The 11,741-nt window shown below is 45.8% G+C and overlaps 1 protein-coding gene across 1 annotated transcript; it reads right to left on the bottom strand.

Moving 5' to 3' along the window:
* Positions 1-6,981: 6,981 nt before the first annotated feature.
* RAG2 (recombination activating 2) lies at positions 6,982-8,586 on the bottom strand. Its single transcript, XM_054400775.1, has one exon. It carries the CDS (start codon positions 8,584-8,586, stop codon positions 6,982-6,984), a length of 1,605 nt encoding a protein of 534 aa, XP_054256750.1.
* Positions 8,587-11,741: the final 3,155 nt, after the last annotated feature.

The following is an 11,741-nucleotide window of genomic DNA, read 5'->3' as shown; positions in this document are numbered from 1 at the left end:
TAATTTCTGTACCCTCTCCCTGCTGGAGTAACATCCTGAATATCTGTGGCCTCGTCTGATGTAGAGTTAAACATAACACAGTAATCCATTCTTACCAATCCTAACATACTTATCTCTTGAGGTTAGTCAGATTTGTCTTTTCAAATCCTTTACACCCAAAACCATGAAAGCTTTTAAGTTCCCCATGTGTCTTATGGAAGTGTATCAAGAAGCACATGTAAAATGATCTTTTCAAGTTCAGTGGTTCAATTTTTTCAGTGATGTCCTTTCACCCATTCACTGATATGCCCACCAGACAGGTGCTGAAGGGATTAGCAGGCGTTGATAAGGAGAGGCACAGCGTGTCTTGTCCTATGGCCTTGGCAAGCCTAACCCACGCATTTTGCTGTGGCTGCTTTGGGATCTGCAAGGCCGCTGTTGCAGTCAGCATCCAAAGGATGATGAAAACACCAGGACCCAATGTGGTCCAAAGCCTGTTGAGACACAAGCATATCCTCTACCCGAGGTTGTTAATGCACTGGTGGTAGTCAAAGAATTGAAATGACGTGTCATTGGGGTTTCCTGGGAATCATCAGAGAGCTGCAGAAAAATGTAAAACTTAAAACATACATAGCTTTGTTTAACCAGGCCTCTGAAGAGGCCCCTGCCATTCCCCCTCTTTAGTTTTTGCAAAAGTCGCTTCAGTGTACTGTGTGAGGGAATAGGGAATACCGGGAACATGAGTGATACCCCACAACTGCAAGAACAAATGAACTTTACCAGATAGGTAGGCTGGGCCATTGTCTGTTCCTGGGTAACCACTGTTTAACTATAACATTCTGGTGAGTTAACATATAAATCTACATAAACATATTCCCTAATTACATGACATTAAGGCATTGAGATATTCAGTCCCATGTGATAGGTTTCCTCAGGGGACACTCGTGCTGTTTGTCCCATCCTGTCTTGTGCTGGGCTCTGCCATGCTGGCATCAGGAATATAATCCTTATCTTAAAACCTTTATAAACACAAAACTCAAAATAACATTCTATAATGTTTCTAAAATAAACTCTTAAGTCCTGCTAATACCAAAAACGTCCTAAAAACTTAAAAAACTACGTGACAACTAAACCATCAAAGTAATGTGCAAGAAAACAACAAAAAAGATGGTATATTATATAAAGTGCGCTTTTCAAAATGAAAACTTATTTACCATATATTTATAGACAGAGCTCTTTTTGAAATTGCCAGCACACTAAAAAAGAAAAAGAGGTTCAAACTCATAAACCCAGTAGCACTTACACAGTATTATGCTTATTGATTAGGAAACATACTTTAACACAATCACTAAAAACTTATAAGTGATTATTATTATCTATAGCACTTAACATACCTTATTACAAGTACAGATTTGTCATATAAGTACTATTAATCATTATGCTTATTGTGAAAACACAACAATTACAAACACTAAAATAATAAATTTCCCAAATCCCTTACAATCAGATAGATATCAAGTTCACATTCACAAAATGGTGAAATACCTTTCTTAACAAAACTTAACACTGTTACTTTAAAATCAGAAAACAGGTTTCTGCAGACGCAAGCGGCTGCAAACAAGGGAGTGAGATAAGGAGGGAGAAGGAAGGGGAGAAAGAAAGGGGGGTTGGCAAACAGCAGTAGAGAAGGCACTTTTTTTCTTTTTTTTTTCTTGTTGTTCACAAGCTGAGGTCTTCAGAAATGTTTATGAATATGTAAGGGGTGGGTTTCAGGATGAAGGGGCCAGGCTCTTTTCAGTGGTGCCCAGTGCCAGGACAAGGAACAATGGGTACAAGCTGGAACACAGGAGGTTCTGCCTCAACATGAGGAGACACTTCTGTGTGGTGAAGGTGCTGGAGCCTTGGAGCAGGCTGCCCAGAGAGGTTGTGGAGGTTCCTTCTCTAGAGATTTTCCAAATCCACCTGGATGTGTTCCTGTGTGACCTGCCCTAGGTGACCCTGCTCTGGCAAGGGGGTTTGACTGGATGATCTCTGAAGGTTCCTTCCAAGCCCTGACATTCTGTAATGCTGTGATTCCAACCCTTTGTCTGACAGAAACTGAGATTACTCTGTGAGTCTCAGAAGTCCTTTCAGCACTTCTCCTCACAGGCAGCTGCTTGACAGGACACTGAACTAATTTCAAACCAGTTTGATTTAGCTTGTAAATGGCTTTAGCTTCATCTCCCAGTGCCATCCCCATGTTTGTTTAACATCAGCCTTGCACTCCTATGTCCACAATAATGTTTTAACCCTCTTTACTGACTTCTGTGCATCTAATTTTGGCTCCTTGTCATAGACTGAGCTACAAAGATTAGTTCCAACCTACCTTTCAGTTCATGACTTGTAGCTGCGTTATATTCCACTTCAGAAATTCTTTCTTTTTATTTTTCCCTTCAATGATATCTCAGGGTCAAAAGACTTATGTAAACCAAGTGGTTTGGATGGAATTAATGATGAGCACATTAAGCTACCTGATCTCCTTGTGCAATCAGGTAATGACACATCTAATTTCTGGACTTTCTATCACCAACTTAGATTTTTCATCTGACCTTGAATAAAAGACATTGGATGGAAAAAAATCAGAACCCATGTAAAACAAAACAAAACACAACTAAAGCAAACTACAACAAAACCAAAGCAAACCAACCAACCAACCAACAAACAAAAAACACCAAACCAACCAACCAACTGTGGTGGTTTGAAACTGTCTTTTTAATTTTTCCTTGCAAAGTTCAGAACAGAGAAAGTGAAAGAATGTAAATAAGTCACTATTGGGTGTAAGAAAGCAAAATAACGATTGTTCTAAACACTTCCATTGGATAGATAGAAATGTTTAAGAACTATTACCCAAAACAAAGTAGGCATTCTGCACATTCTGCGTTCGGCAGTGGGGGCAGTTGCTGGGCTGTCTGGTTGCTGTTTCTTCTTCTCTTCTGGCTGAAGATAACACACTGACCTTGGCAGCTAAGTTAACAACTTTCTGCTCTAACTAAACTCTGCTTCTCTGTCCAGGGAGGTCTGGGGGGGAAGCTCCTGGGAGAGGGAGGCCCCTTTGGGAGGGTCCCCTTGGGGGGAAGCAAAGGGAGATCGGTTGTGCTTTTCTGTTGATTGTATATATTTGTAAATGTTGTGAATTTTGTATATTTGTACATATTCATTGCATTTCATCTGCTTGTAAATACAGCTTTTCGTTTGCTTCCAGACTGGGCTAGCCTGGTTATTGTCGGTGGGGGGGAATTTCAGCTCACACCGACACAAAAAAAAAAAACAAAACAAAACGCTCAGAGACTTTCCTGGTAAGCTAGGATGGTTTAAATCCTTCATTCCTGAGTGAATTTTACTCTTCTATAATCATTGAATGGATTGATTGGAAGGGATCTTAAAGATCATCCAGCTCCAACCCCTTGCCATGGGCAGGGACACCTCCCACCAGCCCAGGTTGCTCAAGGCCTCATCCAGCCTGGCCTTGAACACTTCCAGGGAAGGGGCATCCCCAGCCTCCCTGTGCAACCTGTTCCAGTGTCTCACCACCCTCACTGTAACAAATTTCTTCCTAATCTCCACTCTAAATCTGCCCTCCTCAAGCTTCAATCCATTGCCCCTCATCCTGTCACTCCCATCCCTTGTCAAATGTCCCTTCCCAGTTCTTCAGGAGCCCTTTCAGGTACTGGAAGGCTGCTTTAAGGTCTCCCTGGAGCCTTCTCTTCTCCAGGTTGAACAGCTCCAACTCTCCCAGCCTGTCCCCATATGGGAGGTTCTTGAACCCTCTGATCATCTTCATGGCCTCCTCTGAACCCTCTCCAGCAGCTCCATGTGCCTCTTATGATGGGGTCAGCAGAACTGGAGGCAGTGCTGCAGGTGGGGTCTCAGCAGAGCAGAGGGGCAGAATCCCCTCCCTGTGCTGCTGCTCTCCCTGCTCTGGATGCAGCTCAGCACACAGCTGCCTGCTGGGCTGCCAGTGACCATTGCTGGCTCTTGGGGAGTTTGTCACCAACTGACACCCCTAAGTGCTTCTCCTTGAGACTGCTCTCAAGCCACTCCTCACCCACCCCATATATTGTCCCCCTTTGTTGTGCTGTGGTGATGTGGCTTTGATTTTGGTATGGATTTTTTTTTTTTTTTTTGTTATTGTAAATTAAATCTGTGAGGAATGGTGATGAATGTTTATTTTCATGACAAATCAGCTGAGTAAGACCTATGGCTAACCTGAAAACATGGATGTTCAGTACTGCATTTCACCAGCTTGAAGGGACTTTACATGGCATATTTATTCCCTGGAAGAACACCTAGCACTATATACTTGTGAGTTTACATCAAATAGCGTGACAAATGAAATGGGAAGCTGGCATTGGTACCTATGACATCTCTACCAGTATCAGGAGTGATGAGATGGGAGTCAGAGAGATTGATGCCCTAGTTACAAGCTCTACCCAAACCATGACCTCCCGCAGCACATGTAAAGGTTGGAAATAGAAACTTTGTATAGTTGCCCTTTAATTTCTTCTGCTGTTGGCTTGAGTTGTGAAGATTTTACAGGGAGTTACTGTCCACACACACCTGTATTGATAGGAACACTGTGCTGTACATGCTGCTCAGGAAAGGAGGGTCTGCTCAGGGTCTGAAAAACAGCTGGCCCTCGTTTTCTTTTATATTCAGGAGGTCCAACATGAGAGCTGGACTGTGAATAGTGAGCTGGTATTGCTGGATCACAAATACTGAGCCAGGATTGATGGTATTGATGGTATTGATTCTTTGGTAAAGATGTTTGAGGCAATAATGCAAATAAAAAATAGAGACCATGAATGAGAAGGCTTCACAAATAGCTAGTAAAAGAATCCATAAATAAACCTAGTAAATTCCTGGGTTATTAAACCTTGACAATCACAGAATCCTAGAATGGTTTGGGTAGGAAGGGGCCTCCAAAGCTCATGCAGTCCAACTCCCCTGAAGTCAGCAGGGACATCCTCAACTAGATCAGGTTGCTCAGAGCCCTGTCCACCCTCACCTCGAATATCTCCAAGGATGGCGCCTCAGCGCCCTCCCTGGGCAACCTGTTGCAGTGTTCCAGCAGCCTCATGGTGCAGAACTTTTTCCTAACATCCAATCTAAATCTGCTCTTCTCTCATTTCAAACTATTGTCCCTCGTCCTGTCCCTGCAGCCTTTTGCAAACAGTCCCTCTGCAGCCTTCTTTTAGCCCCTTCGGGAACTGGCAGGCTGCTATTAGGTCTTCCTGGAGCCTTCTCTTCTCCACGCTGAGCAACCCCAGCTCCCTCAGCATGTTCTCATAGCAGAAGTGTTCCACCTTTTCAATCTGAATCCAAACTTCTCCTTGTGCTTGGAGCAGCCACCTGCATTTGTTTCCACCGTCCCACTGCTCCACTGGCCAGTGAGTCACTCCAAGCTACAAGGTGTGCTTTTAAGCTTTCAAACTCTACAGTCACTGTGGGAGAGCAGAGAAGGAAATGCATAGTGGGAGACCTGGAGTAAATGATAAAAGTCCTGTTCTTCAGAATGAACGTCTGAAGTCAATGGGAGCTCTCAGCAAGGGGTGACTGTGAAGCTAGACCCCTGATCAGACTTCAGATGGACCTCCCAAGACACCATACTGTCCTTTCATAGAATTCGAGATTTACCTATCCCATGACCAACCCAAACCCAAACAAAACAAACAAAAAAAGAAGGCATTTTTATTCTAAATTTTATTACCTTACTGGATTTTTACCAATACAAACACAAAGCACAGGGCGTTAAGAAAGTAATTTGCTTTTTACTCTGAGGTGATAGAACACAACTGCAGCCCAAACTGACATAGAATCATCCAATAGCTCTCAAAATCAGAAAATAACTACCCAGAATTAAATGCTCCCTATCTAAGCTTTCCACAAGGGAAGTCCCTGAAGAAAACTGATCCTCAGTGTAGGGATATTTCATTATTTCTGACACAAGGGATTTAAGCCACCACTTTAGTTTGAAAGCAGAGTAATCAGTCAAATTTTACTTCATTACACCAACATAAAATTGGAGTAAAGCAGCTATAAATTAGGCCAAATATTTCTAGAACTAATCACTAAAACCATTAACATGGGTAATAGAATGTTCTTTACAGACAGAAGCTAACAGAGTACATGTGATGATGTCTTATCTTATCAGTAGTTCCTTTAAACACACTGGGCAGAACCAGCTCAAAATTCGAATGTGGCCAGCAGGGCAAGAGAGGGGATTCTGCCCCTTTGCTCTGCTCCAATATTGTTTCCAGTTCTGGCATCCCCAGGAGAAGATCACAGAGCTGTTGGAGTGAGTCCAGAGGAGGCCAGAAAGATGATGCAAGGGCTGGAGCACTTCTGCTCTGAGGACAGGCTGAGGGGCCTGGGGTTGTTCAGCTTGGAGAAGACTCTGGGGGAAACACAGAGCTGCCTTCCAATAACTGAAGGGATCCTACAGGAAGGCTGCAGAGGGACTTTTCATGAGGGTGTCTAGAGACAGGACAAGGGGGAATGGTTTCAAGCTGAGGCAGAGCAGGGTCAGACTGGGGCTGAGGAAGAAGTTCTTCAGTAGGAGGGTGGTGAGTTCTGGAATAGGATGCCCAAGGAGTTTATGGATACAAGGCCAGGCTGGATGAGGCCTTTAGCAGCCGAGTCTAGTTGAGAGGTGTCCCTGCCCATGGTGGGGAGGTTGGAGTAGATGATCTTTGAGGTCCCTTCCAATCTGAGCCATTCTGTGATCCTATGAACATAAAGCCCGCAGTTACCAGTATCTGGCTGTGTGTTTGCACAATGCCATCAGTAAGGGGCTTTCTATCTGGGTGCTACAAAAATACACACGAGACAAACTTGTAAGCTTTCGAAGATAATTGAAATCAAGTAAATAAAAAGATCTCTTTGAGATCCAATAACTCTCTCTACTTCAACTAGTAGCAGATGTCTTTTTCCCAGGTGAGTAAATGACCTTCCAGCAGGGTAAAGCTATTCAAACAGTCTGCGGAGGAACGACTTTTTCACTGGTGTGGTTAGCTTCATGGCTGCCTTTTTGCGCAGTGGTTTTATGGGTTGATTTTTCAGCTGCACCAGCTTTTTAGGAGTTTGTAGACCTTTATTAAGGTCAACGTGCTCATTGCAGAAGTACTTGACATTAGCTTCTGAGAGATGTAGAAGCATGCTTTCTGAGAGGTCCATACACTGTGCATGGACCCAGTGGCCATCCCCGTTGGAACACAGGATCATTGCAGGCTTGTTGAGTTCTGTTGAGTAGAAAGGAACCCAGGTGTTAATGTCAACATTGCAAATGGCAGAGCAGGTGATCCAATAACCTGTTTCTGATTCATCATCTTCATCATCTTCATTGTAAGTGTCATTTTCAGCAACATCAAAGCTACTGGCCTCAGCACTAAAGCCAAACTCTTCTGAATCTTCAAATGGAGTGGAGTCTCCAAGGTCTTCAGTCAATGTCTGGCTGCAGAATTGTGCTGCCACTTCTTCCTTGTCTTCTTCTGCTCCTTTGCATCTCAAAATATAGAAGTAGTTTGCATCTGAGACTAACTGTTTGCTGGCCCCTGGAATGCCCATCAATACAGACCCTTTGCCCATATCACAGCCAAACCAGATCCTGCAGTGTTTAATATCTGGTGTCCAGTCTGGGCTTGCCCTTTCAATAATCTCTATCCTACCATCTTCCAGAACTATGGTGTTACACACCAGCCGTTTCTGATTGTCAGACTGGTAGCCCCCTACAAGGACAAACTCAGTATCACTGGTCTGAGTCACTATAGCACTTGACACAGATATCCCCCCTGGCAGGATGGAGCAGGTCACAGATGGGCTACCTATGGGGAGATCGATTTTCAGCCTGTACAGGCTGGGGGTCCTGGTGTTATTTTGAAGTGAATGGCCTCCCAAAATGTAGACCATGTCATTTCTGGCAAGGGAAACATGGAAGGCAAGCCCATCCTGAAGCTCTGGAAGCATGTATGATGTACAGCATCCAAACTCAAAATCGATGAGAAACACAGAAGGCAAACAGTCAACTACGCTGTTCCAGTTTTCAGTGGTTCTTTGTGCCAGAGGAGTGTACATTCTCCCTCCAAACAGGACGCTCACACTTTTCCCTCGACTATAAACGATGTTAATTGTATGCCCGTACCTGGCTTCAGGGACATCTCCACCCAGGTCTTTCTCAATGCACTGGAAAGTGGTTTTCTTGCTGGTTTTGCTTACCAGACTCATAAGGTAAATCTTATCAGAAAGGTCATTGTTAGGTGTTTTCCCACCATGGATGATATATTGGTACTCGTCAGACTCCGCACTGCCTCGGAGGGTACAAAGAGCAGGGTAGCGGAGAGGTGGGAGGTAACAGGAGTCTTTAGAGAAGGCAGCAGGTTTCATTTTTAGCTCATTCGGCTTAAAATCAAGGAGAAAAACACCAGTGGGACAGGATCTCTTTGGCCATCCCTTCTGCCCAAAAAAGAAAACATGCCCATTGAAATTCAGGAGAGAGAAGCCTGGCTGAAGCAAGGATGAATTATTGATGGTTGGTACCACCTGCAGCAACATTTTTTCTGCTGACTGGGCCATACTGGAGCCAATATCTGAGGGGGAAAAAAAACACAAAAGAAACAGTTGAAATGTGCTTTAGACGCTCTAAGAGTTAATAGCACTGGAACAAATCATATTAAAGTTGTATTTCAGTTCATGTTTTGAGACATAAAAAGAGAACCTCATCAGAACATGCCTCGGGCAAGAGCTGTGCACCCGTTCCGCGGCATTTTGTGCACATAAACATTCCTGCGCGTAGCCTTCAGCCGCCACTCCGCAGCTCGGCGCTGAGGCAACCTCCCCACTGCGGGTCCGACCTCTCCCACGGTAAGGCGGCGGCCCCGCGGCCTGCTGGGGCCGGTAGTTCCCGGCGCGAAGCACCGCTGGGGTGTCGGGCTGCAGCTCGGCTCGTCCCTGGGCCTGAGGCGGAGGGCGCAGAGGATTTAGCGGGTGAGTGGGTCTGCGGGGCCGGGGCTGGGTCTTCTGGTTGCGGAGATTCAGCTCCGGGGCGCCGGGAGGGCGGAGGGAGCAGCACAGGAGATAAGCCGCGGCCGGCGGCCGGCGGCCGGACTGTTCCCTGCAGGCGTCACGGCCCGGGGCGGCCGGAGCCGCCTCAGCAGGCAGCGTGGGGCTGCAGAGAAGGGACGCGGTTTCCACGGCCTTGGTTCCTGGTGTGCTGCCGGGAACGGGCCGTCCTCAGGGCCGCCTGCTTGAGGGGTCGCCCGCTTACCAGCTCTGCTAGCCCGCTTGCGGGAAGGGCCGGGAGCTACCCCTCACATCCAGGCCACGTAGCTCGGTCGAGCTGCGTAGTGCGAGGGCTGGAGCAGACACCCTAAAGAGGTGGTTGAATCCCCATCCCTGGAAATACTGACAGACATGGGTAAGCAGCAGCTTTGGTAGATTTACAGACGGTTTGGACTCGATGACGTTAAAGGGCTTTTCCAGCTTCAACAATTCTGTGATTCGGTGATCAACACGGATTAAAAAAAAACGCATCAGGGAGATGATCCTGTGCCTCTGCTCTGAGCTTGTGAGACCCCACCTGCAGTACTGTGTGTACCTCTGGAACCAACACAAGAAGGACATGGAACTGTTGGAGAGAGTCCAGAGGAGTCCACAAAGATGATCAGAGGGCTGAAGCCTGTCCTACAAGGACAGGCTGAGGGAGTTGGGTCTGTTCAGCCCAGTGAAGGCTCCCGGGAGACCCTAGAACAGCCTTCCAGTACCTGAAGGCTACAGGAGAGCTGGAGAGGGACTTTTGACAAGGACGTGGTGACAGGACAAGGGGCAATGGTTTTAAACTAAAGCAGGGTAGATTTAGATTGGACATTAGGAAGAAAGACTTTCAGTGAGGGTGGTGAGAAACTGGAATGTGTTGCCCAAAGAGGTTGTGGATGCCTCATTCCTGGAAGTGTTTAAGATCTGATCTGGGCTAGTGAAAGGTGCCCCTTCCCGTGGCAGGGGTTTGGAACTGGATGATCTTTAGGTTCCTTTCCAACTCAACTGATGCTATGTTTCCCTAATTCTATGATGCAGTGAGCCAAGGTAAGCCAAATGCTAACCCCAGTCCAGCATTCTGCAGGTTTCCAGGGCAAACATCCAGGTTTGTTGCATACTTTCAGGAGCAGTTGATAACTGCTGTGTTCCTAACCATTTTAGAAGGGGCACAGGTCAAAGCTGCTGGTGCCAGGATGAATCTCACACACTTGTGCTGAACAGCCTGTACAGGGACTTGTGTGTGTGTGGCTTGAGGGTCCTGCTGCCAGGTGTCTTCATAGTCTGACCACATTCTCTTATCTTTGATACTTGCTGTTTGTGCATGCTTTCAGGAGCAGTTTTTAAGGGGTGTCTTTTTTTTTTTTTTCAACCTGTTCATTCAAAAAAAAAAAAAAACCAAAAAACTGAAAAGAGTTTATGTGGTGAACCTGGATAATAGCACTCAAATAGCTATGGAGAGCACAGACACCAGTGATGGAAACATCTGCGCGGTTCATTGGCACTGTTCTCTGATGGCAGAAGAATTGTGCATTTTAAAATCATAGAATAATTTTAAAAACTGCCAAAGTTCTCTGACCCAGCCTTTGTCAAACCCCCAGAATTTAAAGGTGTCAACTAGCTTTTAAATGCAAAAAAACCAACAAATCAAAAAACCTTTAAAATGTTACTACTTCTTTCAAAATCTTTTAAGCTTCATGTTTTCCTTGCTCCTGCTTTTAATTTTGCTTTAACAAGAAACCCCAAGACACAGGGTTTCTTTTTTAAGAAAGCTGAGGGAGAGTAGGTTTAGACTGGTTCTTAGGAAGAAGTTCTTCAGTGTGAAGATGGTGAGACTCTGGTTTGCAGTTATTTTTAGCTTGGCACAGACACAGATCTTTGCACTAGAGTTAAACTTCGTTTGCATCACTGTAGATTTTTTGTTTTCCTCTGAGTGATCTGCAAAATGAAAAGGTATACCCCTGAAAAGCAAGTGCTGTTCCCAAATTCTTTACATCCAGACTTTCATAGAGCTGTGAAGTTACAGATTCACAAATTTTCAGGGCTTGGAAGGAACCTCCAGAGATCATCCAGTCCAATCCCCTTGCCAGAGCAGGATCACCTAGGGCAGGTCACACAGGAACACATCCAGGTGGGTTTGGAAAGTCTCTAGAGAAGGAACCTCCACAACCTCTCTGGGCAGCCTGCTCCAGGGCTCCAGCACCTTCACCACACGGAAGTGTCTCCTCATGTTCAGGTGTAACCTCCTGTGTTCCAGCTTGTACCCATTGTTCCTTGTCCTGGCACTGGGCACCACTGAAAAGAGCCTGGCCCCTTCATCCTGAAACCCACCCCTCACATATTCATAGACATTGATCATATCCCCTCTCAGCCTTCTCTTCTCCAGACTAAACAGCTGCAGGACTCTCAGTCTTTCTTCACAGCAGAGGTGTTCCAGTCCCCCCAGTCATCCTTGTGGCTCTCTGTTGGACTCTCTCCAGCAGCTTCCTGTCCCTCTTGAACTGGGGATCCCAAAACTGGACACAGTATTGCAAGTCTCAGGTCTCAGCAGGGCAGAGCAGAGAGGGGGAGAATAACCTCCCTAGCCCTGCTGGCCACGCTTTTCTTGCTGCACCCCAGGATGCCATTGGCTCTCTTGGCCACAAGGGCACATTGCTGACCCATGCAGAACTTGCTGTCCACCAGCACTCCAAGGTGGA

This window comes from Indicator indicator, chromosome 4, assembly GCF_027791375.1.
Source record: "Indicator indicator isolate 239-I01 chromosome 4, UM_Iind_1.1, whole genome shotgun sequence".
Taxonomy (NCBI): Eukaryota; Metazoa; Chordata; class Aves; order Piciformes; family Indicatoridae; genus Indicator; species Indicator indicator.
Note: the sequence above shows the minus strand (reverse complement) of the source record. Positions and strands in the feature narration are given on the sequence as shown.